Here is a 24,990-nt window from a genome sequence, read left to right as displayed (position 1 = left end):
TATGGAGTTCCCATGGGTTTCTAGAATTCCTAGCCAGGCTCCCCCTGCCATGGGCCTTGACTTAACAATCTGTAGATAGGATCTAACATGAGCTGGTTCCTTCCAGCTGTGGTTCTAAGAAAACTGGCTCCTTGGTGGCTTCCAGCAAGTGCCAGGGAGGCAGCCTGTGCCTTTTCCCCAAAGCCCCAACTCTCGACTTCTCTGTTTCTGGGAACCCCAGAGTTCTGCTGTGGCCCATACCTTGAGCAGTATGGGGACTGAGGGGTCTGACTGGGCTAGGCCTCTGCTTTTGGCATTAAGCCTCCATTCACAAAGGCAGAAAGAACCACACTTGGCTTTCAGCAGCTTCCAGCTCATGTCCTCCCCCTCGGAGCCTCTTTGTCACTTTCTGCCAGCTCCAAATCCCACCCCACACTCTAAACACTGTCTTACCCTCCTTATGGTTTTGGTGAAGCAAAAGTCCATTGCTGGAAGATGGTGGGGTGGGGAGGGTAGGGAACCAACAAATTTATTTGGCCCTTGCATCAAGAGAAATAATGGCCAAGACTTCCCTCTGCAGGGACTGAGAGAAGTCCCCTGTCTCTGTCCCCCCATTACCCAGACTGGCCCCTAGCACAGGGCAAATGGATGTGGCTGCTAGCTGAGGCTGGTGTTGCATAGTGAGGGCCACCTTGGGTCCTAATTGAAAGGGAAAGGACCAAGGGCATTTTATTTAGGATTTGCTTGGTGTTTTTTGGTTTTGTTTGTTTTTTGGTGGGACTGGGGTTTGAACTCAGGGCATTACACTTACAAAGCAAGGGCTCTATCACTTGCCACACCACCAGTCCATTTTGCTCTGCTTATTTTGGAGATGGGGTCTTGTAAACTGTTTGCCAGGGCTGGTCTCTCCCCATGATCCTTCCTATCTCAGCCTCCCAAATATGTAGGATTACAGGTATGAGTCACCAGCACCCAGTTTTCTTGGTGCCCTTGGACTTTAGGTTCTTGGAGAAGTAGGAGAGCGGGGACAATGCATGAGGGCTCCAGCTTCCTTTACAGATAAGGAAACAGGCTCGAGGGGACCAGGTGGCTTGCTGTCCAGTTGGTGTGTGAACTTCCCTACATCAGCTCAGCCCTCGGGGGCACAAAGGCCCAAGGAGCGAGGGGCAGGGAGGCCAGAAGTTGGTGGGTGCCTGGGAGATCCTGATCCTGGTTCCCTTGTCCCACCAAGCTCTCACCTGATGGTCAGGAACAGTCCCTCTCACTTGAGCATCCCTGGCGCCAAACTCAGTGCCTGGCACAAATATCAATTGAAGTGAACCTAATGACCTACATTATAGATCTCACACAGCCAGGACAAGGTGGGGGGCCAGGCTAAACATCCACCAAAGAACTGGGCATCTCAGATCTGTGGCTATAAGTGCCAGGCCTTGCTTGGTGTGCTGACATCTGAGAGTTCTAGGAACAAAGAGAAGCAGGGTCCAAGGAGGTGCCTGCTGAGGGCTATGGGGAGACAATAGCTGCTCTAGAGGTCAGACTTTTTATCTACTTTGTGAAAATACTGTTTCACAGGTTTCCCTCCATCATGGATGGGCACGTAGCATGCAGGACACTTCACATCATAAGAGCCAGGAAGCAGAGAGATAAGATGCCTGCACTGGTGGGCTCTTCCCGTCTTTTCTCCTTTATTCCATCCAACCCCCTAGCCTATGGAATGGTGGCACCCACATTCAGGATGGGTCTTTCCTACTCCCCCCCACACCCTCCCCTTAGTTAGTCATCTGGAAACACCCTCCCAGACCTACCCAGAGGTGTGCTTTGCTAATCTCCTAGGCTTTTGTCAATCCAATTATGTTGACAAGATTAACCATCATAGGACTGGGATGCTCAAGGTCCTAAGTTCAAACCCCAGTACTTCCAAAAAAAAAAAAAGATGACCCATCATATTTGCACTGTTCTGTATGGTTGCCTCCAGCCATATGTGGCTGTTTGAATTTATTTAATTTTAGGGCCGTGGCACTGAACCGCTTAGCATGTGCGAGGCCCTGGGTTAGATTCCCAGCACCACACACACACACAAAATAGTAAAAATGTAATAAAATTACTTAGAAATTCATTTTCTTCCCTGCACAAGTCACGTCTCCAGTTCTTAGTGGCCACCTGTGAGTAGTGGCAGATAGAGTAGATGACACAGATCTAAAATATTTCATCACTGCAGAAAGTTCTAGTGCACAGTGCTGACTTAGACACTCTGCCAGGAGACTAAGAAAGGGGTGGGAGAATGATAGTTTGTCTAGGTAGAAATGGGGATGTAGTCCCCAGAACCTCTAAAGCCCGTGTCCTGGACTCTCGTTGGCTCTGGGTTGCTGTGCCAGCTCCCAGTAGGCAGCAGGTGGGTAGTCTGCCCTGCTGGCACTGACCATCCCTCTGCCTCCACCCAGGTGGCTCTCCTACCTCCTGCTTTTCGTCCTGGACCTAGTCATCTGCCTTGTCACCTGCCTGGCACTGGCCAAGCGCTCCAAGTGTCTTCTGGCCTTGTGAGTAGACCTGCTCATGGACCTGGGACAAAGAGCTGGGCAAGGTGCTACCCACAGAGAGAGGCAAGGGCCTGGCTAGGCCCCAAGGGTGGCCATAGCCAGGCTGTCCCAACTGAGGGGAGACAGCAGGCAAACTCTTTCTCTGTGTGTCCCCTCCCTCTCTGGGTCTAACTGGGGTAACTGAAGGAAGGTGACCCAAGCCCAGCACCTCCAGCCATTGCTGGCCAACACCTCCTTTTCAGCTATGTTCTCACAGCTGAATCTTCAGCCCCCTCCCAGTTTTAGCAGTGCCCGTAGTGTGGTAGGGTCCTGCCTGGGAGGAAGGGCTGGCCATGGGTAGGATGACTGCCCCCCCCCCGCCTCCCCACCTTTGCGGGGGACCCATGGCATCTGTCTTTCCTAGGATGCTGTGCTGTGGGATGGTGACGCTGCTCCTCAGCTGGGCCTCCCTGGCCGCTGACACTGCTGCAGCAGTGGTGAGTGGGGGGGGAATGGGGGGGCAGGTTCTTGGAAGATTGGTCTGACCAGGACAGCCTGTCTGGTGGTATCCCGTCCAGAGCCCCCAGGCTGTGCTAGCTTCCAGCAACAGTCCTTGGTGCTCGGGAGCACCCCAGAATCTAGAACTGAAGGGCTCATATCACTTTGGCTAGGCCCAGAGACAGGAATGGACCTGCCTAAGGTCATGACGGGGCCTCTAGGGGCAGAGACAAGATAAGACACCACTGCTTGTAAGGGCATGCATAGGTGGCCAGGTGGCTTCTGTGTGGGTGTGAATTACTAACCAGGGTGGGGGCTGGGTGGGTCTAAAACCTGGACTGGAGGAGCCACCAGCTTCCCTAGCACTGGGAATGTGCAAGTGGCACTTACCTTGCCTTCTGTCCACTGTCCTTGCACTCACCCACACTTGAAAAACACACGTGTATGTTTCTGGTTGTGGCTCCTCAAAATGTTTTTAAAATGGAGGGGTTTCCTCCGTAGGAGGTTTGGTGCTGAGCTGCATGCGTGAGTCTGTCTGCTTATTCTCAGCATGGTAGAAAACCCAGAAGGGCATGGTGTTGACTGTTAGAGTCACCGACATGGAAGGCAGAAATGTAGGCACATCATTGTGACATGGTGTCACTCACTAGGTGGAGGCACATGTTCTGAGTATGCGTGCACCCAGGTGCGTGTGTGCTAGAGAGAGGTGCATTTTATCAGAGAATTTCAAGGAACCCCTCACTGGTTTGAGGGCCACAAACCAAGGCCGTGGTCTGCACCCATTCTGCTCTAGCTACTGAGAGATAAAGGATGGGAGGGTCATTCTAGAATCCTCTTCCCAAACTCACTTGCCAGGTGCGTCAGGGGATCACCAGGAGCTCTAGTCTTAGGCAGTTTGCCTCCAGGATGCCCACAGAGTGAATGGCCCCTGGCGCTGCTAGGCTCTGCTGCTTTGGGCAGAGGCTTGTCCAGAAGTTTGGGGAGGTGGGTGTCTCCTATCCCCCTGCCCTGTGCTGTGTGGACTAGCTCAGAAAGGGGCAGGGTACGAGTGCCCAGGTCATAGTCAAAGCATCTTGATGGCCTCTGGAGCTGGGAGGGCTATAAACAGTGTAGGGAGGGGCTCTGCTGATCAGAGCAACGGGCACAGCTGCCTGGCTGGTAGCCTTTCCCCCTGGGACAAGCTCGAGCACAGGGAAGCTTCCTGTGGTGAGCTTTTCTGGGGCAGTCCTGCTTCTGGGCATTTCTGAAAGTGGTAGCTTCCAGCTTGCCACCATCAGCTGCTCCTTGGGAGCTGCTCCCTCCCAGCGGGGGCTTTGCCGCTCACCAGGCTTCCCGTTCAGGGAAACCACAGGCGATTTCATCTGCAGCCGGGTGCCCTGGAATGCCAGGGAGCTGGGAGCAATGCCATTTCCCTAATTCCTGTAGTCAGGCCCTTGTGCCTGAGAAGGGGGGTGTGAGGCAGTACTGAATGGGCCTTTGATTGGCCTGGGGATGCTGCAGCATTTTAATAGGAAGAGGGGCAAGGAGGAGCCTAGGGGGAGGGGAACGGGTGGCCCGCTGTCAAGGGGTCATTGTACAGAGCTTTTGTGTGGCTTCAGCTGCCACCCTGCTCTCTGAGGCCTGTTTTGAGAGCCATAGGCCAGAAGACTGACACTGCCGCCCCTCCTGCTTGCCCTTCCTCCCCCAAAGGCCTCTATAGCACTGAGAATCTGCTCCTCCAACTGCTAAGTTGAGGGTAGCTGGGAACTGGGAGACCGAGCTTGGAGCCTCCAGGCCTGTGGCTTAGTCATAGCTCCCCTGACCTGCCTGGCCACCCCAAGTGGTCAAGAGTGTCCTTGTCCCCTGTCACCTCTTCCCAGCAGTAGAACCTCTAGAAAGTTACTAAAGTTTTCTGTGCCTCAGTTTCCTCATATGCAAAATGGGGAGAATAATAGTAGCTGCCTCACAGGGCTGTTGATAGGAAGATGAGTTGGTTAACCAGTAGCTGTCATCACTTCCTACACACTGATTCTCACCAGATGAGGGTCACGGGATGGCCCCTTCAGATGGTCACCTCTGTTCTTAGGAACTTGCTGTGGCCTTAGCCACCACCTGGCCTGAGTTCTGGGCAGCCTCTCCCACTTACCCCAACTGCACTAGGTGCCCCCTTCCACATTACTCCCCTCCCCCCATCTCATTGACACGTTTGCATATATATGCCTGCCCACCATATTGATAAGTCATACATCCCACAACATCCCAACTCACCTGTTCCAGGAGATGTGGGCTAGAGGGTAGCTGAGGGTCTGAAACCTAGGCCTGGCCTAAGAAGGGAAGGAACAAGAGTCCACATCTGGGGACACCTCCAACAAAGTTGCCTCTCTCTCTCTCTCTCTCTCTCTCTGTCTCTTTGGATCCCAGACTTCTTGAGGGATGACCTAGATCAAGATGGTGGCATCACTGTGTTTCCCAAGGCTTCCCCAAGCCCCCAGCCTGGCTGCCACCTCTGTGCCAGTCCACCAGGCCTGCTGGCACTGCTGCTGTGATTGGTGATAATAAGCTGGCTGATTTATTATGCATGTTTGTGCATAATGCAGTTCCCCCAGAGTCCTGAGCCCATGATGATGTGTGTGTGTGTGTGCATGTGTGCGCGTGTGTGTGTGTGCATGTACGTGTGCATGCACATGGGGCTCTGAGGAAGCTTTGTATCCAGAGGGTCTGTTGCTCCCCCAAATCCCCATATACACATTTTCTAGTCTAGGTTCCACAACACAACTCCCTGCCTGTCCCCTGCACCCATCCTAGAACTATGCCTAGGACGAGTAAGTGTACCTCTTATCAACTCTGTGAGTGAGGGGCGATGCTGCAGTGTGGATCCCAGGCAGGGTCCCTGAAGGAGGATGGGGCTTCTGGAAGGGAACAAACACTCCCAGCATGGGCGATAGGTCCAGAGCTTCCCCTGGCTGCTCTGACAGGTGGGAGGTCACCTAGCCAGACCATGGTGCTAGTCCAAGTCCCCCATTTACTCCCAGCCCTGTACTTTTCTCATCGCTTGTCTGGGCAGTGAGTACCTGTTCCAGAAGTCTCCAATATGGCTTCAGCTCTAGCCTCAATTGTTAGAGAGCAATCAGGGAAACTTTCCATAGATGGACCACCAGAGTGTGCAGGGCTTGATAACAGCAAGAAGAATAAAATTAGAAATAAGCAAATGAGCCTGGGGTGCCGAGAACCATCCCTTCCTCCCCGTAACTGCCTGTGGCCCAGTTCAGCAGCCTCCTGAGCATCTATCCCAAAAGACAGTTGGGAATAAGAGCATTAGTTAACATGCTCTCTGCCACAGTCACTTCCCATACACTGATTCATAAAGTAAATGGTACCATGTACATGTGACAGATGAGACCACTGAGGCGCAGAAAGAACAAGTAACTTGTGCAAGGTAACAGGGAAGAGCCAAGATTTGAACCCAGGAGCCTGGCTCCCAACTGTTCTTTTCTATCTGGAATGAGCTGGAGAACAGAAGGGCTCGGACAGCGGGCTCTGGACTCTAAAATTCCTCTTCCTCTACCCCCTCCTGTCTCTCCCTGACTCAGGGCACCAGTGACTTTTGCATGGCTCCTGACACTTTCATCCTGAATACCACGCAGGGCCAGATCAGCACAGGTAAAACCCTTGTGGGACCTCTGCCACTGGAGCCACTCTGGATGCTCAGGCCAGGCCCACATGGCTAGCCAACTGTGCCTGTACTTCTGTACTTGACCTCTTCCAGCCCTGGAGTCACTCAACCACTCCCTGCCCCAGACTTCAGGCTCAGCTGAACCTCTGGGCCATTTCATAAAATCTGATTCCTTTGGGAGCTTGGGGTGGGGTGGCAGGCCTGGCAGGGGGTCTAGTCTTTAGTAAGCTGCATGACACCTGTGTTGTTGCCTTGCAGAGGTGATCCGCTACTACCTGCATTGCAGTCAGAGTACAAGCAGCCCCTTCCAGCAGGTACAGTCACCCAGATGCACCCTTACCCTGCCCACAGTCCCTCTGCCTCTGGACCCCAAACCCCACACTGACTAGGAAAGTGGATGGCTGGGCTTTGTTTCACTGTGGTCCTCATGTAGCCATCTCTCTGAAGGGGGCTGTGCTCTTGGTCAGTGTGTTTCACACAAATCCGTTTTCTGTTCATGTATGTGCACCTCCCTGGGGAGCTGGTTACCATGCACATTCTAGGTTAGGAGGTGAGGGTGGACCCAAGATTCAGCATTTCTTACAAGTCCCCAAGCAAGGCCCCTGTTACTGCTCTGAGGACCACACCTAAGTAGCAAGAAGCAAAAGACTGCCGGGTATGGTGGTATACACCTACATGTCTGTAATCCAAGCACTTGTGAGGATGAGACAGGAGACTCATGAGTTCCAGGCCAGCTGGGCCTCTGTAAGACCCTGTCTCAAAACAAAGAAAAGAAAAAGAAAAAAAAGAAAGCAAAGGACCACGTAGCTCTCAGAAGGATGGAGAAAGACTTACCAGACGGGTTGACCAGATGTCCGGGAGTGAACAGTAGGAAGCAGCCTCTCCCTTTAGGTTAGGGTCCCCTGGTGTTCTAGAGTTAACCTGATCCAGCTCCTGCCCTCTACATTCAGGTGCAGACCCCCCCGCAAGACCAACCTGTGCATTTGCAGCCAGTTGGAGGGGGTGGGGGCAGTGCAGGAGGACAGGTCCTTTGGTAGCTGTGGGGGCTCCTGGGAAATGGAACTTCACATGGGGCTGCGATCTCTTGACCTAGGCATTGACCACCTTCCAGCGCTCACTGACCACCATGCAGATCCAGGTCATGGGGCTCCTGCAGTTTTCTGTGCCCCTCTTCCCCACGGCAGAGGTAAGGCAGCCACCTCCCACGGCACCTGTGCTGGGCAAGGGGAGCCCCAGGGGAACCCCAACACCCTTTCCCTGGCCCCACCCCCACCTCAGCACCAAGGCAGGGGCATACTACTGGTTCTGTATTCCTGCTGCAGTGGCTCAGCCCCTTCCTTTAGCTCCTTGCACACTGATCTTTGTGGTTTGATTTCCCACACCACTCACTCTCTCCCTCTTTCCCTCTGCCTGCTTCAGAAGGATCTCCTCGGGATCCAGCTCCTCCTGAACGCATCGGAGACCAGCCTTCACCAGCTGATGGCCATGCTGGATTGCCGAGGGCTGCACAAGGTGCTGGGGTAACCCTGGTGGGGTGCATGGAGGAGGTGGAGTATCCCAGTGGGCTACATCTTCTGAGAGAAGCAAGTAGAGACCTAGGAGAGTGACTACCTGGGCTCCCTCCATGTCCAGGAATGTCCAGCTAAAGCTTGACAGTGAAAGTGGGAGGAAATTCCTGGCTTCCTGATTCACTCCACTGGCTGAGAGAGGGGGCTCAATAAAAGGTACCAGGGGGCAGGTATATAAGGGCTGGGTCAGGTTAACTTTAGAATACGGGAAGACCCTGACCTATATAAGGGAGGTAGTTCTCCTTGGTCCAGACTTCCAGACATCTGGTCAACCCATCCTTCTCCCTGGGTTGCAAGTCAATATCCCAATCTCATTGCTGGGGGTCATCTTTCCAGAAACTTAAATTATCAGATAGACTCAATAAGACAGTTGTGGTGGTACATGCTGTCATTCCAGCACTCAGGAGGCAGGTGCAGAAGGACCATGAGTTCGAGTCCAGCCTAGTCAGGTAGCAAGACCATAGTTCAAAAAAGAAAGGAAAAGAAAAACTCATATATACACAGCAGCACAGGGAACACAGTGAATGTATGAGCAACCCTGCTAAGCAGTGAGCCAATGTATGTAAACATCTTTCACGTCCTATATGGAGCTCATGATAGTGGTCACGACTGCCATTTATTAAATGGTTAGTTCTGGACTCAGCCCTGTCCTGTGCATCTTATGGCCAGTTTGTCACTTAGTCCTCACAGTTACACCATGAAATGGTTATTTCATGGGAATTTTATAGATAAGGAAACTAAAAATGTGTGTGGGGATAGATGGATGGATGGATTGATATAGATATATAAACATACATGGGGGGTTATATTTGGACATAGCTATGCAGTAGCTTACTGAAGGTTCCAGAGGGGGACTTGGGTTTTGGATCCTGGCAGTCTGACTTCAGAGCTAAGAACGTGGGAGTCACCCTTGTCCCTTCTCCCCCTCCCCTGTCACCCAACCCCTCAGCAATTCCTAGCCAACTGTCTTCTCAGATGAACCCTGAATCTGCATCCATTTCTCTCTCTCTCTCTCTCTCTCTCTCTCTCTCTCCCTCCCTCCCTCCCTCCTTCCCTGTCTCCCTCCTCTCTCTCTCTGGCTTCCATCACAGTCCAGGCAATGTCTGCTCCTTTGGGTGACAGCCATGACTTCCTAACTACTCCCCTGGGAGTCAGGACCCCCTTCCACTTCCTCTTGCTCCATTACTACTCAAGACCTTTCACACAGCAGCCAGAGTAGTCCTTTGAAAACACGAGTTAGTTCCCAGTCTTTCATCCCTCAAGCCCTCTGAGGTCTCCCCTCCCCTATGGTAAAAGCCAGGCTCTTCCTGCTGCCCTTCTTCTCTTTTCTGAGGGTGCCCAGTGTGGCCCCTTGCCTCCGCTCCTCAAGGCTCGCTTCTCTTTGCTAACCTGGCCTCAGTTTATGCCACCTGTGGTCTGGCGACTCCCACCCTGAAACTTCTCTGTCTAGTTCAGGGCCAGCCCTCCAATGGCTGGCACACAGTAGGTGCTCAGCAGATGTTTACAAAGTGCTCCCAAGGAGCCCTTTGTTTGGGGCTCCAGAGCAGGGACTGTGAATGACGGTAAAAGATGCTTGGGAGAAGCCAGGAGATTCCAGGTCCAGTCTTGGGCAAAAGGGACTTCAGAGAAGAGCTCAGGCCCCAGGCTTTGCCCCCATTCCCTCTCTAACCATGTGTCCCCTGCTCCTCCCCCAGGACTACCTGGATGCCGTCACTGGTATTTGCTTCGACGGCATCGAGGGCCTGCTGTTCCTTGGCCTCTTCTCCCTCCTGGCTGCCCTGGCCTTCTCCACCCTGATCTGTGCAGGACCACAGGCCTGGAAGCACTTTGTCACCAGGTGGGCAGCCTGTCAGTAAGGAGGAGCAGCTGCACAATGGTCCTGGGATGGGAAGGGCAGCAGAGGCCTAGCATTGAGCCATAGAAGACTTGCTGGGTTTCTATATGAATTCTCCAAGAGTCCAGACAGATCTCCAAAAAGAAGTTAGGGGGTGGGGGGGCACAGCAGTTGCTGGAGCCACAGCCTGGCATCTGGTGCTTCTCTTCTGTTCCTTGGCAAGACTTTGCAAGGGGGAGTGATGCAGAGAGGGCTGCCCCAGGGAATACCAGGGAGGATAAATTGTATCGCTGTCATGAGAGGACCTGTGGCTCACAGGTGAGAGAGATGGACAAGTGGGCTTTTAGGTCCTCATGGAGCAAGGTTGAGAGAACTTGGGTGTGCATGGTCAACATGGTGGACTGCCTGGAAGAGGTGAAGGCACAGCTGGGAAGAGGGTGGGATGATCTGTATGAGGTAGGCTGTGGACCATGTTTTTGAAAAATCTCAAGTTTCACCTAGCCAAAGAGCAAGAGCCTCCTGGGAAGGAAAGATCTGGAAGCAGAACAAGACCTAGTGGCCTTGAGTCTCCCTCACCCCTCATGGCTGGCCAAATTCTACGTGTCATTCTAGGGACAGAGATTACGATGACATTGATGACAATGACCCCTTCAACCCCCAAGCACGGCGTATCGCAGCCCACAACCCCTCACAGGGGCAGCTGCACAGCTTCTGCAGTTATAGCAGCGGCCTGGGCAGCCAGAGCAGCCTGCAGCCCCACTCTCAGACCATCTCCAACGCGCCCGTCTCCGAGTATATGTACGTACAGCGGGGCCCGCGCCACGAATGGGCGGCATGGCCTCCAACTCCACAGGAGAGCTGGGTCTGCATGTTGGTCCCCAGGGCCACATGGACGATGGAGGGTATCAAAGGTCATCCCTTCTGGGTCTCCTCCATACTCGTGTGTGCTGGGCAAGAGCCCACCACAGACATCCAGCCTCAGCCTTCACCACAAGCTCCTCTCGGGCGGTCCAAGGCCTGAGAAGTTGCATTTTTTTTTTTTTTTTCAGTACTGGGGGATTGAACCCAGGGCTTTATGGGTGCTAGATATTCAACCATTGAGCTATATTATACCCGGTCCCAAAGCTGCATTTCTTGAGGCATCTGTCCCCCATCTGCCGCTTGCGCACACCCCACTGTGTTCTTTCTTTCATTTTCCCATGCACTCTCTCCCTACCTCACCGTTTCCATTCTTCCACTCCCCGCACACACACACCTGCACCCCATCCTCTCCTGAGCTCTCTTCTCGGCCCCACAGGAACCAGGCCATGCTCTTTGGTGGGAACCCACGCTACGAGAACGTGCCACTCATTGGGAGAGGCTCCCCTCCGCCCACGGTAAGCAGACTTCCCTGGCAAAGTCACCACTCTGGCTCTTCTTGAGGGGACAGTTAAAGATAAAACCTCCTGCTGACCCAGCGAAGGCGCTCCACAAAGAGAAGAAGGAAACTGTATTGTTGTTGAATAAGCCCTAAACCGGCCCACCAGGTACATCACAGACAGTCTGGTACTGAGATGGCAGAGCAATCTTGCCCTCCTATGTGGCCAGGCAGGCACGGCCCATTGTGTAACTGTTCTCAAGATAAATGGCGCCTGTCCTTAAATGAGATTACCCACTGCTCCATTTGTCATACCAGCTCATCCTGAATCTACCTGGCAGTTAGGGTGGCCATCCTTGTTAGGTAATTGCCTTTACCCAAAGGAAAAATTAAATTTCTCCATGATAATCCTAGTGTTCTAGCTTGGAGGCAGGCACCTAAGCTGAGCTCTCACTAAGAAGGGGAAAAATGCTGACCTCAATATGACCTTTCCTTGATCCTTAAGAAATTGTTCCTTGGCTGGCACCAGTGGCTCAGGCCTGTAATCCTAGCTACTCAGGAGGCAGAGATCAGGAGGACTGTTGTTCAAAGCCAGCCTGGAAAATAGTTCATGAGGCTCTATCTCGAAAAAACTCATTACCAAAAAAAGGGCTGGTAGAGTGGCTCAGAGTATAGGACCTGAGTCCAAACCCCAGTACCACAAAAAAAAAAAAAAAAAAAAAAAGAAAGAAAGAAAGAAAGAAATTGTTCCTACATGGTAAGACTGGCAGAGCCTTTTAAAAAGGTTAAATACATCTCAAAAGGACAGAATTGGGTGTGGTGATTCTCACCTGCAATCCCAGCTACAGCAGAGGCATAGGTAGGAAGATCCGGGTCTGAAGCCAGTCCCAGGCAAGAACATGAGAACTTTTTTAAAAAATAACTAAAGCAAAATAAAGAGCTAGAATGTGGCTCAAGTGGTAGAGCACTTACCTAGCAATTGTGAGGTCCTGAGTTCGAATTTTAATATCACCTCCCTTCCCCACAAAAAAAAAAAGAAGAGGAAGTAATCATTTATATCAAGTTTTCCAAAGAGAGTACTTCAAGAAAAGAGGGTGACTTCTTTCCCATTTTGAACTACGTTAAGGAAATTTTTTCTTTTGCCCCTCTGAGTGACTTGGTCTGGAGGGTGTGTTGGCTTCGGAGGCATGTGCAGGAGAGCTGATACCAGATACAACCTTCCTCCACCCCATCAGTGCTCAGAGCCCTTCCTATGCCTCCATGCCTCATGCCCTCCCCACCACCTCCATCCAGGAGTCAGTGCCAAGGTGGGAGCCAGAGGGTATGCTGCCTTGTCTGGGAGAAGTATCCAAAGGACACAGGACTATTGCTGAGACAGAGTGAGTCACAGGTAGAGACAGCACAGACTCAGGTGCCAAAATGTCTTGGTTCAAGTCTCAGCTCATGGCTTGTGGCATCTGTGACCTTAGAAAAGTACTTTGCCTCTCTGTGCCTCTGTTTCCCATTGACATCATGGGGGTGGTGATAACAACACTTCCGTAGGCATGTGACCGTTGGAGGATCAATTGCTATAAAGTGTGTGCAGCACACAGTGTAGGTGCCATAAGACAGTGGCTGGATATTGTTTTACCTGCTTCCCATCCCCATGTCTCTACAGAGGTGAGGCATTTATAAGAAAGGGCTCATCTTAATCTTAGAGGGATGGGCAGAAGAGTTCATGAACTAGGTGTCTGCCTGCACTTAGCTAGACCAGGCATTTTACCTGCTCATCCAGGTAGTTTGGAAGGGAGCGTCCAACAGGTGAGATAGAAACAATGGAGACCTGGGTGTCTGAGACCAGTGAGCTAGACCTGGGCCCTGAGTGTTAGAACTGAATTCAGGATATGGAGGGATGACACAATAGGCAAGGCGAAATTTACTTCTGCAGAAGGGTGTGCTACAAAGAGTCTGGTTAGCAAGCACACTGAGTGAGACGTCCTCTTGGGTTTTTATCTTTAACGCAAGTCTTCCCCTCACAGTTATTGAACAGGTTTGGGTTCACAGTCTTCACAATTGGCTTATTTGAAAAGGGATATGTGGGGCAAAGAACCTCGGAGCAAGGGGAGCAAGGAGATTCCTCTGAGCAATAGTAAGCAAGCATTTTTAAGATAGGACATCTGGCGATAACAGGCACTTAATCATCTAAGAAAGACATTTATTCACCTAAGAATGTTCAAAACAAGAGCTTTGCAAGGTTAAGTAACGTTTTACAAAGCACATAGGCAACAATTCAAGGGAGTTAAGCTGACATCTGCACACTGATAACTATACTATACGTTAACCCCTTTGACAGAAAAGACCTGACTTTAGTTGATTCTTACGTGAGGATCCAGGAGGTGTACAGAAGTACACCTCCCTGGCCTCGGGCCACTACAAAGCCTGCTCCCGCTGGTCCTGTTTTTCCCAATCATGGCCCCATCCTGTGGTCTTGCCTTTTAAGCAGCTTTACAGCAGCAGCAGACCCAGCCAAAGTGTGTTCTTTCTGTTAAACTGAAAAAGGGCATGGAAGGATAGGCAGCAGATGGCTCAGTATGTCAGCACAAACTTTACTGGGGAGAAGGAACCTGCAGAGAAAGTTTCCAGCCAGAGAGCTGGAGCCCACAGCCACTTACAGACTGCGGTAGATACAGGAGGTTGGTAAGTGGCTGAAAGTAGGTGTTTGTTATTCTTTAGGGCCGGTGGAGGGTTTCCAGTAAGCCACCTGTGATGGGGGAGGGGGCTCTGTCCTAATGTGGCTGCCTCATGTTCACACCAACACTTTCTTCATGAGGTTCTCTGGAAGGGGGCAGGGGTGATGTAGGGGGCACTGCTTAAAGCCTGTATCCAAGTCAGCATCTTTGAAATCCCACTCTGGTTTTTCTCCCTCACCTAACCGGATCCTCACTCCTTCACCAGCTGCTAGGCCCCTGGAAGGGAGACTGATTTCAATATCTTTTTTAAAAAAAAATTTTTTTGGCAGCACTGGGGTTTGAACTCAGGGCCTCACATTTGCTAGGCAGGTGCTCTTATCGCTTGAGCCACTCTGCCAGCTGATTTTGATATCTATCTATGCAAAATCTAAACAAGGAAAATCTGCTGCTGTGAGAAAAAAGAATTACTCAATGCATTGTGATGCTAAATAGAAAAGATTTTCAGATTACCTTCTGTTTCAAGATCCAGGCCACTCCCCTTTCCCTTGGCAGAGGTAAACCAGAAATGACCTTGTTTGCAAGGGCAAACTAAAGCTTCCTCCCTAGAATTAAGACCTTTCATAAAACCCTCATTGCTTTGGCAAAGATGACTGTCAGCTCCTCCCAGCTCTGCAGGAAGACCCCACCCTTGCAGGAGGCATAAGGAGAGATACCAAGTGGTACTGTGGACCTAGGAAACTTGCAGCTGGGAGGGAGTGGGCATCTGCCCCAATAAAGACAGCACAGCTGGTATCCTCTGCCTTGCTGTACCAGCTCTAAATGCTCAGCCCCAGCCCCAGGTTGAGGTGGACAAGCTCCTTCCTCTGCCGAGCGCCCTCTCTGGGACAGCCAGGGTTTTGCAGGGTGCATGATACTAAGCAAGGCCTGTTCTTGGCTGGAACTGTCTTCCCCTGTCTCTGGCTTCAGGGAATTCCTCCTGTCCTCTCACGTACTGTTTCCTAGACTGAGGGACAAAAATGACCCAGGGCAAGTGTTAAAAATTCCACCAAAATACCAGAGCTGTATGGCAGACTTTGTGTCTGGTGATGCTTCCAGTGTCCAAATCAGCCAGCTCTTCTCCACCACGCCCAGCACCCAGCCTCACTGGCTTAAACCTATATTTCTAGCTCCTTGGGAGGCAGAGATCAGGAGGATCAAGGTTTGAGGCCAGCCTGGGGGAAAAGTTTGTGAGATCCCATCTCAACCAATGTCTAGGCATGCTCCTCTCATCCCAGCTACATAGGGAAAATATAAATACATAACCAACCCAGAAAGGGCTTGGGGACATGGCTCAACTGGTAGAGCTCCTGTCTAGCGAGCTCTAGGCCCTGAGTTCAACCCCCGATACTGCCACCAAAACAGACAAAAAAACCTGCCAAAGGACAACATTACAGCAAATTAAGTTAAAGGTCTTCATTGGTTTTATTTGCAATCCTAGAATTGTGCAATACTTCTTGTCATAAAATAGAATGAGTTTCTCCCTAGAACATGCTATCTGAGCTGCACCCCCAGCCCTGAGAGGTTGGTTATAATAGACAGCAAAGGACCAAGGAAAGCAGAATGAAGGAACAAAAAGTAGATTGGTCACTTCAAAGTTACCTTCCTCATAAGGCAGGAACAGAGACTCAGAAATAATTGATTAATTAACATCAGGTGACTTCAAGTCTTTTTTGTAGGAATTAAAGCACAGGGAAGCTGGTGGCCAGACTGACACTGGCCTGTGTAGGAGGAAACTTGGCATTGTGGGATGTTTACCTACATCCCTGGCCTCTACCCACTAGACAGATGCCAACAGTATCCCATCCCCCACCCCCAATTGTGACAACTAGAACATTCCCAGACACTGTCTGTGTCTATGGGAGGACTCCCATGGAGGCCCACTAGGCTCAAGAGCCACATCTTCTCTACCATCCTTACCCCAAGTGGTAGAAGCATTTGGTTCCCTCACTGGTAGCCATGGCCTGGACCTCCCAGACTACCCTGGGGCCAGTAGGCAGTCACCTGCATCCAGGCACAAGGTGCTCATGTACACTGGATGGTGTAAGAAGCCCCAGGGCCGCTCCTAGGAGGAGTGACTAGGTCTCTGAGTACACACTGTACTAGGTCACTGCTTCTTCAATATTGGAATTGCCTGATGAGCACTAAAAAAAAATATTGGTAACACTTTAAAATGCTTAATTTTCTATTTTATGCAATTTATCTCAATAAACAAAAAATACCCCGACAGGTGTTACCTGCGTATCAGGATTTTTTTTTAAGCTCCTTGAGTGTTTGAAAACCACTGTAAGGGGTTTTGCTTACCATATATCATTTCATCCCCCTCAATATCAGCTGAATGCACATTAGGTCCATTTTGCAGGTGGGGAAACTGAGGCTGGGAGCAGTCAGAGAACCTCAGCCACGGTCACGGGCAAGTAAGATGCACAACTGAGTTGTTGACTTGGCTCCCAGAGTCAGTGGACCTGTGTCCTCATCCTGCTGGCCACCGGCTGCACTGGTGTACCCTGACACTGCCCCTAGAGTGAGAGTAAGGCTGGGTGCTGGGCGTGGTATAGGAGGACAGCTGGCTGATTTGAACACTGGAAGCCTCACCAAAGCCTGCCATGGCTGCTCTGGTATTTCCTGAGCCCCATGGTGCCTTGAAGTTAAAACTCCATGCTGGCTGCTGCAGCTGGCCTGGCTCTCGCCCTCTGAGACGTTCCTGGCACCTTTGCTAGTGCAGGTGTCCCTCGGTATCTATGGCGGATTGGTTCCAGGGCCTCCAAGGATAACAAACTCAAGTCCATGTATAGAATGATGTACAATCTGCATATGACCTACGCGATCTGACAGATTCAGAGGGGAGGGTGGGCTGTACAATGTCCAGTTTAACTGGTAGCCAGGTGTGCCCTGCTCTGACTTCCTCCTCCTCCTTCCCACAGTATTCTCCCAGCATGAGGGCCACCTACATGTCCGTGACGGACGAGCACCAGATGCACTACGAGTTTCCATCTTAATGGACTTTCAGGGATGCCTGCCTCCTCCTTCCGGTTTGGTTTTTAATGAATGCAAATACAAGCTGCATCTCTTTAATAGAAACCAAAGGCACCTGGACACCAGCGGGCTCCTGTGGCACCTGAGACTCCTGACCAAAGCCCCAGGTGGACAGAAGGCCCACGAGTTTGCTGGCCTTGCTCCTGCCCCACTCTCTGCCCCAGAATGCCCCACAGCTTGGCCTCAGTCCCTGGGCCAGCTGCCTGGTTCAGCCTTCCCCAACATCCCACCCTCACCAGGTGGGGAGTGGCAATGAGGAGATCTCTGTTCTCTCAGATCCTGCCACCAGGACTGTGCCTCTGTTAGCACAGTCAAAAGCCCGGACAGTCACTCTGTCCCCCATGACAGTGGGAGAGGCTGATTGGCAGTACATTTAGGGAGGTGGTGTCCCTGATAAGAGCAGAACACAGTTGGAATCTTACGTCCAGGGCCACACGGACTCTAAGTCCCAGAGGGACAGTGTCAGGAGTGCTCCACAATGGAGGCTTGTGGCCACAGGGTGGGCATCTCAGCCAGTCCCCATGGGAACGTGAAAGAAAATTGGCCACGTTCTATCCATCTAACCTCCATCGCCCACTTCCATTCTGGAATCCATGCTGCAAGTCTAAGCTTCCGATAGGGACGGTCTCAGGTATGAACAGACACTTGGAACACAACTTTTTCTCCCAGTGTTTTAAACATTGTGATGATCCAAAGAATTGCAACTCACAGCACATCCGATTTCTACAGTAGATTTGGGGTTTATTCCTTACATATGGTTTTCATACATACCACTACTTTGCAAAATTTGAACCAGAGGGATCGAGTTTTGAATAAAATAAAAATCAGTGAAATATCCTGTCCCAATCCACTGTCGAAGGGCATTTGGGTACCTGGAAGAGGAGAGCGAAGACATCAAAGAAGGCTTAGTTCCTGGAGACCCAAATGCCCAAGACAAATGTCCCTTCCCTTTTGTCTCAAGCAAGTTTGCCATCAAATGTTACAGTAAAGTGGTACGATTGTGACTTCTTGTGAGGACCAGCTTTTCCCCACTTCTCCCACCACCCTGCCCCACCCCCAGTATCTCCGACTCCTGACATGCCAGTCATGAAGAAGCTTTTTGGCCGAGAGGAAAAGTGACCCCCCTTTCCTGCTCACTGAAGGGCCAGGTTAGGGTCTTTGGTGCTTCTGACCTCCTGCCAACCCTGAGCGCACAGCGTTGATACCTCGTGGAATTGCACATGAAAGCAAGGCTCGGGTGATGGCTTGGGACAGGGGCTCTGTTTCCATTTCAAAGAGCCATTTTATTGTCAAAACAGCAGCAGTAGAGTGGTCCCCAGCTCCCAGGCAAGCTTCTGCCGCAGAATGGGGCCACAGGGCACCAGGCTCACTGTGTCTCACCTACATTAACCTGTGTGTTCCATGACACCTTCACAGATCCGTGAAACTCCAGCTCTGCAACCTCAAGGTATTGCTTCTAATCGCTCATTACTGGCAACTTAAGGATTGTTTTTAATGCATGTAAACTACACTAAAATTCCTTGGCGGGGAGGGGGGTCCTGTAGGAGCCAGGTGAGCAAAGCTGCTTGATACATGTACACCTCACCTGGAAAAAAATAAAATTACTTGTACTAAAATGTGCCGGCAGTCTCTGGCTTCCTCAGCTGCAGGGAAGAGTGGAGGCATTGCCTGGCCCTCCGTAGGGTTGCAGGGTGGAAGGGGTGACAGATTCCAGAGGAGACAAAAGGGGAAGAGGGCTACAAATGACATCACGGGCCCTATTTCTGCCCTGCTTTTTCCTCAGTGTTCCCTAAAGATCATTCATTGCTTTTTAGATTGCTAATAAATATTGAGCGCTCACAATGTGCCAGAGGCTGACCCTCGTGTTTGTATTAATTTTTATTAAGCTTCACAATAACCCTGTGAGCCCATCCAGTCAGGGACACCTGAGACACGGCATCCTTTATTCTTTCTTGATTTGGTTTGGTTTAGTTTGGTTTTTTCGTGGGACTAGGGTTTGAAATTGCAAAGCAGGTACTCTACTGTGTGAACGACACTCCAGCTCTTTTTGCTCTGGTTATTTTGGAGTTGGGGGGGTCTCATGAACTGTTTGTCCAGGCTGGCCTTAAACTGTGATCCTCCTGATCTCAACCTCCCAAGTAGCTAGGATTACAGACATGAGCCACTAGCACCTGGCTGCTTCACGCAGTCTTTGTAGCATCTTTGGGAAACACCCAGCAAGGCCTGGGCTAGCTTAGCATCCCTGGCTCAGGTTTTCCTCTCACAGCCCTAAGGGACAGTTTAGTGTCTGTGCGCCAGCTTCATTCCTGAACTGCACTGCATTTCAAGAAGCTGTGAGGGTGAGCAGCTGATGGGTTCCCGGGGAGTGCTTGAGGGGAGAGGCAGAGAGCCCTAGGCAACCAACCACTCACCTGGCTCAGAACTGCGTGCCTGCTGCCCTTATGGCTTTCCCCACCCTCCGTTGTCTGGTCTCAGGATCGCTGGAGCAGTGGGGAAACTTCCATGACTAATTTGATGTCTTGAAGATAACTCGGTCCCCAAAGGAGACTGGCTTTGAGATCTTTCATCGTCTGTGCTATGGAGCAACACCAGTTGTAGTAGGCCCTGCATAAAGGCTAAAGGTAGTTGTGGGAAACCACACGTGTCGTTTCCCTTCCCTCAAGAGAGTCTCCAAGCAGCTTCTTACCCAAGGGAACTGGTAGATGGAGAGAGGTCTGGGCCTCTGACTCGACCTGCAGGGCTCACCCAACTGCACCTGACTGCAGACTCGGGAAGGGCTGGCTGTGGAAAGGGGACAGCTGTGTAACCTGCCCCCAGAGAGGAAGAGCAGGAGACTCCATGCTGCCCCTCTGTAAGCAGAGCCTTTGCCAAGAACAGGCACGTGCTCAGGCTGTCAACTGAGGTATTGCAGAGTGGTCCTCCTATTCCAGAGCTGTTTCACGACCTAAACTGCTTCCTCCTGCTCCGAAGCTTGGAGGAGGTCTTACATTTAAGAGCAGAAGGAATGTTGTCACTGTCTCTTAACGCCAAACAACATGGTTCAAGAGGCCTGGTTTGTTGATTGACCAATATACTCAGTTAAGAACTTACTTTTTTTTTTTTTTTCATGGTTCTGGGGTTTGAACTCAGGGCCTTCACCCTGAGCCATTCCACCAGCCCTTTTTTTTGTGATGGGTGTTTTTGAGCTAGAGTCTCTCAAACTATTTGCCCGGACTGGCTTTGAATTGTGATCCTCCTGATCTCTGCCTCCTGAGTAGCTAGGATTACAGGCATGAACCACCAGCATCCAAACCCTGTCTCATAAAACTCACCACAAAAAAGGGCTGGTGGAATGGCTCCAGGTAAAGGCCCTGAGTTAAAACCCCAGTACCACAAAAGGAAAAAGAAAAGGTGGAAATTTTTTTTCTCTTTCATATAAGCGCCTACATAGTATACTTGATTTTGCCTCTTGACCCACAAAGCCTAAAATATTTGCCATCCCCTTCCTTTCTCTAAATTCTGGATCTGCAGAAGTATCTCAGGCAATCGTGGTTCTGGACTTCAGGGAGTTTACAAATTAGCAAGCAATAATCAACAGATGCGCTGAGACACAGGTTCGGAGCCATGTGGACAAGATGCCTGGGATCTTGTGCATCCTGTTTTCACTTGGCTAGGATAGGCTTTGGTTTTTGCATTGCTGGGGATGAAACTCAGGGCTTTGTGCAAGTGCTTCACTTCTGATCCACATCCCCAGCCTTTTGTTTGTTTTAATCTTTTTTCTTTTCTACTCACCGAAAAAAAAAAATCCGTGATGCAGACATTCCAAACTTCACAAAAATGTGTGAGAAAATGAAAAATTCCCCTAATCCTCAACCCAGAACAAACAGGAGCAGCTTGGTGTGTGTTTGCCAAGATTTGCTCTAAAGCATTTGTAGAAATATAGAAATTGTATTGTTCTACAATTGCTTGTTCTACTTAAGACTGTCTAGGATATCTCCTATCATTCTTTAAATGTTTGCTCCCCCTTCAACCACTGACTCTCCACAGAGAAGAGGAAGTTAGACATCAGAGCACCATTGACCAAACACTATCTTCCTGCCTGGCAGCCATTGGTCAGCTCGGAAGGGTGTCTTCCACAAACACAGTGACAAAGCGTTCCTGGGGCTTTGCACACTCAACGAATGTCTCCAGACTGATGGGCAGTTCCCAGGGTCATGGTGGCTATTCATGTTTGTCATCGTTTCATAGAAATTGGTCAAGAGCCATCTGTTAAATCCTAGGCACTGGATGACTAGGGGTGCTGGTAATCACAGGACAGTGGAGGAGGAGCACATGACAGGATAAGGACCCATTTCCTAACAGTTGGCTTCAGAGGATGTGTGCAACATCTGAACAGCAGTGCCTTGGGCAGGCAAGGCGAGGTCTGAACTGGAACTGATAGGAAGCCTGAAGACCTGAATTTGGAAGACACCCCATACACATGGTTACTAATGTTATGGAGACAGATGGAGTTGTGCAGAAAGAATGGGGAGAGTCCACTACGGGTCCCGGCATTAGAGGAGCAGATGGACTAGCAGAATGAGAAAAAGCAAAGAGGCAGAAGGCAAACCAATTGGGAAAGTGAGAAGGGTAGGTCTGGGGTGGGGTGTGGTGTGGTCCACACCAGCAAACATACCCCCAGGTAGGATGAGGACTGGAGCACAGCAACTGAGTCAGGCAGCTGGGGGTCTTGGCCTTTGCCCATCTTTCAAGGGAGAAGGTGTTTTTCCTCCAGTGGAGGAGGGAAAGAAGAGCTGACCAGAGGAAGGCTTTGAAGCATGGTTGACAGCTTGGAGAATCCTCCCAGTGGACTCCGCCAAGCTCTGCATGCTCTGTGGTGACCCAGAGTCCCACACTGACTCCGGCCAATGTCCCAGGCCTCACAGGAAAGCAATCTTATTAAACTCTCTGTGCTTCCCTGGCAGCTGCCCTCCCATCTTCACCATTCCCAGAGGATGTGGCGTTTGGGCAGAACATGGGTACCTTGTGAGAGAAGCAGAAGGGCCAAGCCCCCTGGGGCTTGCCAGGACTTGGTGTCTTCTAAAATGACTTAGGGTGCACATGTGAGTAAACGTAAAAACAATAAAATAAAAATAAAAAGTAAATAAAATAAAATGCCTTGGGTGTTTCCTTTTCCAGCTGACCCCAGAAATACATTCAGCTATAGCTCCAGCTCTTTTTTTCCTTTCTCTCTTTTGTTTTTCTTTGGATGTAAACTATGGATGACTTTTTTTAAATTCTGAGGTCCCCTATTCCTCCAAGAAAAGCCACATCTATCAGCACCAGTCTGAATGGAGTGTGTCCTTTCAGCAAGTAGAGCTGCCTTTGGTTACTCAAATTACATATTGCTTAGAAAGGACAGAGTGCCTTGAAGGGCAGGTGGCATGAGTGACAGGAAGGCTGATCCAGAGCGAATGAAAGGGAGTCTTGTCTTGAGATACCAGAGAGGTCTGGTCTATGCCAGTGGAAGAGTAATTGGTGCTATTTAACTGGTGGCAGAATGTGGGGAAGGGGGGTCTCACCATTGAAGTGATGGATGCACTCTTGGGAAGCTTTTACAAATGGAGTACATAGCAAGCACCATGACCCCAGAGGCAAACAAGACATGAGTGTCATTTTTCCATCACCTTGAGGGAGGCTGGGATGCGAGCAGACTGTTGATGAGAGGACCTAGCAGCAGTTCTGTGCTGTGTGTCACAGGCACCTTATCCTTGCAAAGCAGCAAGCAGCTTGTCCTAAACCTTGGTAGGGAGAGCAGATGGTTTTTACCAAGTGTTTCTGTATGGCCCATATCAGCCAAGGTACATGTAAGAAAGTGACTAACATCTCTACATAGAAGAATCTAAACAGTGTATATGGATACTCTGTCTTAAGAAAGTAGATGCAACTCCCTACTGCTGAAGTGCATGGTAACTTCCTTCTTTCCTCCAAAGAGTACAATATGGAAGGGGGAGGGCAGAGAGTAGCTCGATAGCAGAGAAGCCTGGCAAAGATGAACTCAGTCTAGCAACCAAGGTGAACACTGTAGTGCTGTCATGTTGACATAACACACCCTGGTATGACAAGGAGGGTGCTTTACTTCTGTGGCCTTCCTCCCCAAAACGAATAACCCCAGTCATATCATGAAAAAATATATATCAGACATATCCCAATTGAAGGACATTCTACAAGCACCTGACTAGTATTCCTCAGGACTGACTATCAAGGTTGTCAAAAAGTCTGAGAAAACCGTCATGGTCAGGAGGAGCCTAAGATAAGATGACTAGATGCAGCATGAAATTTTATAGAAGCTGGGGAAAATGGCATCAGCAAAAACAAAACAGATATCTGAATAAACTGTGGACTTCAGTTAATAACAGCATGCATCCATATTGACTAAGTTAAAAAAATTACCATTGTAATGTAAGATAGGTAATAACAGAGGGACTAGCGGGGTGGCTCATGCCTGTAATCCTTGCTACTCAGGAGGCAGAGATCAGGAGGATCGAGGTTCAACGCCACCTCAAGCAAATAGTTCATTAGATCTTATCTCGAAAAAACCCATCTAAAAAAGGGTTGGTGGAGTGGCTCAAGGTGGAGCCCTGAGTGGAGTATAAGCCCTAGTTCAAGCTCCAGTACCACAGGGAAAAAAAAAAAAATGGAGAATGATGGTTGCCAGCAGCTGGGAGGAGGGGAAGATGGGGAGTTACTGTCTTGTGGGTTCATCTTCTATTGGGGATGATGAAAAGGTTCTGGAGGTGAATGGTGGTAGTGGTAAAGCTATTGAACTGTACAATAAAAAATGCTCACGATGGTTAAGTTTATGTTATGTATATTTCACCACAATATTTTTTTTGTAAAAAAGGAGGGAGGGGTGATGTCAGTGGTGCTAAAAGATGTCGACCAGCCTAGGGGTGTCCAGAGCCAGAGGCAGTTCTCAACAAAGAATTTCTGTTGGCAGTTATGCTGTGATTGGTGGAAACCTGGGATATATTGCATTAAAAAAACAAACAAAACAAAAAAACCTCTGAGGTCCTTGTGAATCCTCCTGGTCTTATGACCTCGTGCTGGCTTCCCAGGGTGGCTGAGGAGGGCCTGCCAAGAGGTTACCAGTGAGCAGTTCCCAGTTTCCGGAGGTGGCTGGCAGCACACAGGCCTTCTGGGGGAGGGGTGGGGATCCTTAAAAAAATCCTTATGATAGTAAGAGAAAACTGCTGTCCTTGCCCTTTCTTGTCCACCCACCCCCACTTTTCCACCCACGGAGCAATGTGTCATAGACAGTCCTGTTCCCCAGGGCTGGGGGCAGGATAGACAGATTGCAAAACCCCTTCCCACCAGTATTGCCCTTCCCCTCAACCTGGAAGGCTCTTCCCCACTCCCCCTTGCAACTCATAACCATTTTCCAGGACCACGTTCCAACCCCAAATCCCACTTCTTGGATGACTCATTCCTTGTCTGGCCCAGAACAAATCTTTAACGTCCATCTCTGAACTCAAGATGACCTCATTCCCTGCGGTGGTGTTCCTTCCAGCTTCACCAGCTCTGCCTTCATTGCAGGGCTGGACGTTCCTGTGTCCCCTCTCATTTAATCCTCCCAATTGTCCTACAGCAACTGCCACTGTTCCCCCAACTGCAGATTAGGAAAACTGAGTCTTAGAAAAGGAAAGTGACTTGCCCGTGGTCACATGAGGATAAACGACCAATCTGGGATTCATAGTCTCTAAAGATAGGGCTTTCCCCAGGAAGCTATCCGGGGACCTTAGCTGTGGTTTTCTACCTCCTGGACCCTTCTATTAGTTTAAGTTTTCTTACTTAGCTGCCTCAACTTCATGAGAAAAATGGCTCATT

General features: G+C 50.3%; 1 protein-coding gene across 2 annotated transcripts in view; it reads left to right on the top strand.

Moving 5' to 3' along the window:
• The window catches only part of Ttyh2 (tweety family member 2), a 39,855-nt gene extending 21,094 nt beyond the window's left edge, over nucleotides 1–18,761 (top strand). For both annotated transcript variants that reach the window (XM_020180391.2, XM_074045221.1), the window contains 10 exons: nucleotides 2,421–2,516; nucleotides 2,920–2,992; nucleotides 6,563–6,632; nucleotides 6,904–6,959; nucleotides 7,739–7,831; nucleotides 8,065–8,157; nucleotides 9,908–10,050; nucleotides 10,660–10,845; nucleotides 11,345–11,423; nucleotides 17,034–18,761. In XM_020180391.2, coding sequence (XP_020035980.1) covers nucleotides 2,421–2,516; nucleotides 2,920–2,992; nucleotides 6,563–6,632; nucleotides 6,904–6,959; nucleotides 7,739–7,831; nucleotides 8,065–8,157; nucleotides 9,908–10,050; nucleotides 10,660–10,845; nucleotides 11,345–11,423; nucleotides 17,034–17,108 — 964 coding nt within the window. In that variant the 3' untranslated portion in view covers nucleotides 17,109–18,761. The remainder of the gene's footprint in view (nucleotides 1–2,420; nucleotides 2,517–2,919; nucleotides 2,993–6,562; nucleotides 6,633–6,903; nucleotides 6,960–7,738; nucleotides 7,832–8,064; nucleotides 8,158–9,907; nucleotides 10,051–10,659; nucleotides 10,846–11,344; nucleotides 11,424–17,033) is intronic.
• The last annotated feature ends 6,229 nt before the right edge of the window (nucleotides 18,762–24,990 follow it).

The sequence above is a fragment of the Castor canadensis genome, chromosome 11 (assembly GCF_047511655.1).
Source record: "Castor canadensis chromosome 11, mCasCan1.hap1v2, whole genome shotgun sequence".
NCBI lineage: Eukaryota > Metazoa > Chordata > Mammalia > Rodentia > Castoridae > Castor > Castor canadensis.
Note: the sequence above shows the minus strand (reverse complement) of the source record. Positions and strands in the feature narration are given on the sequence as shown.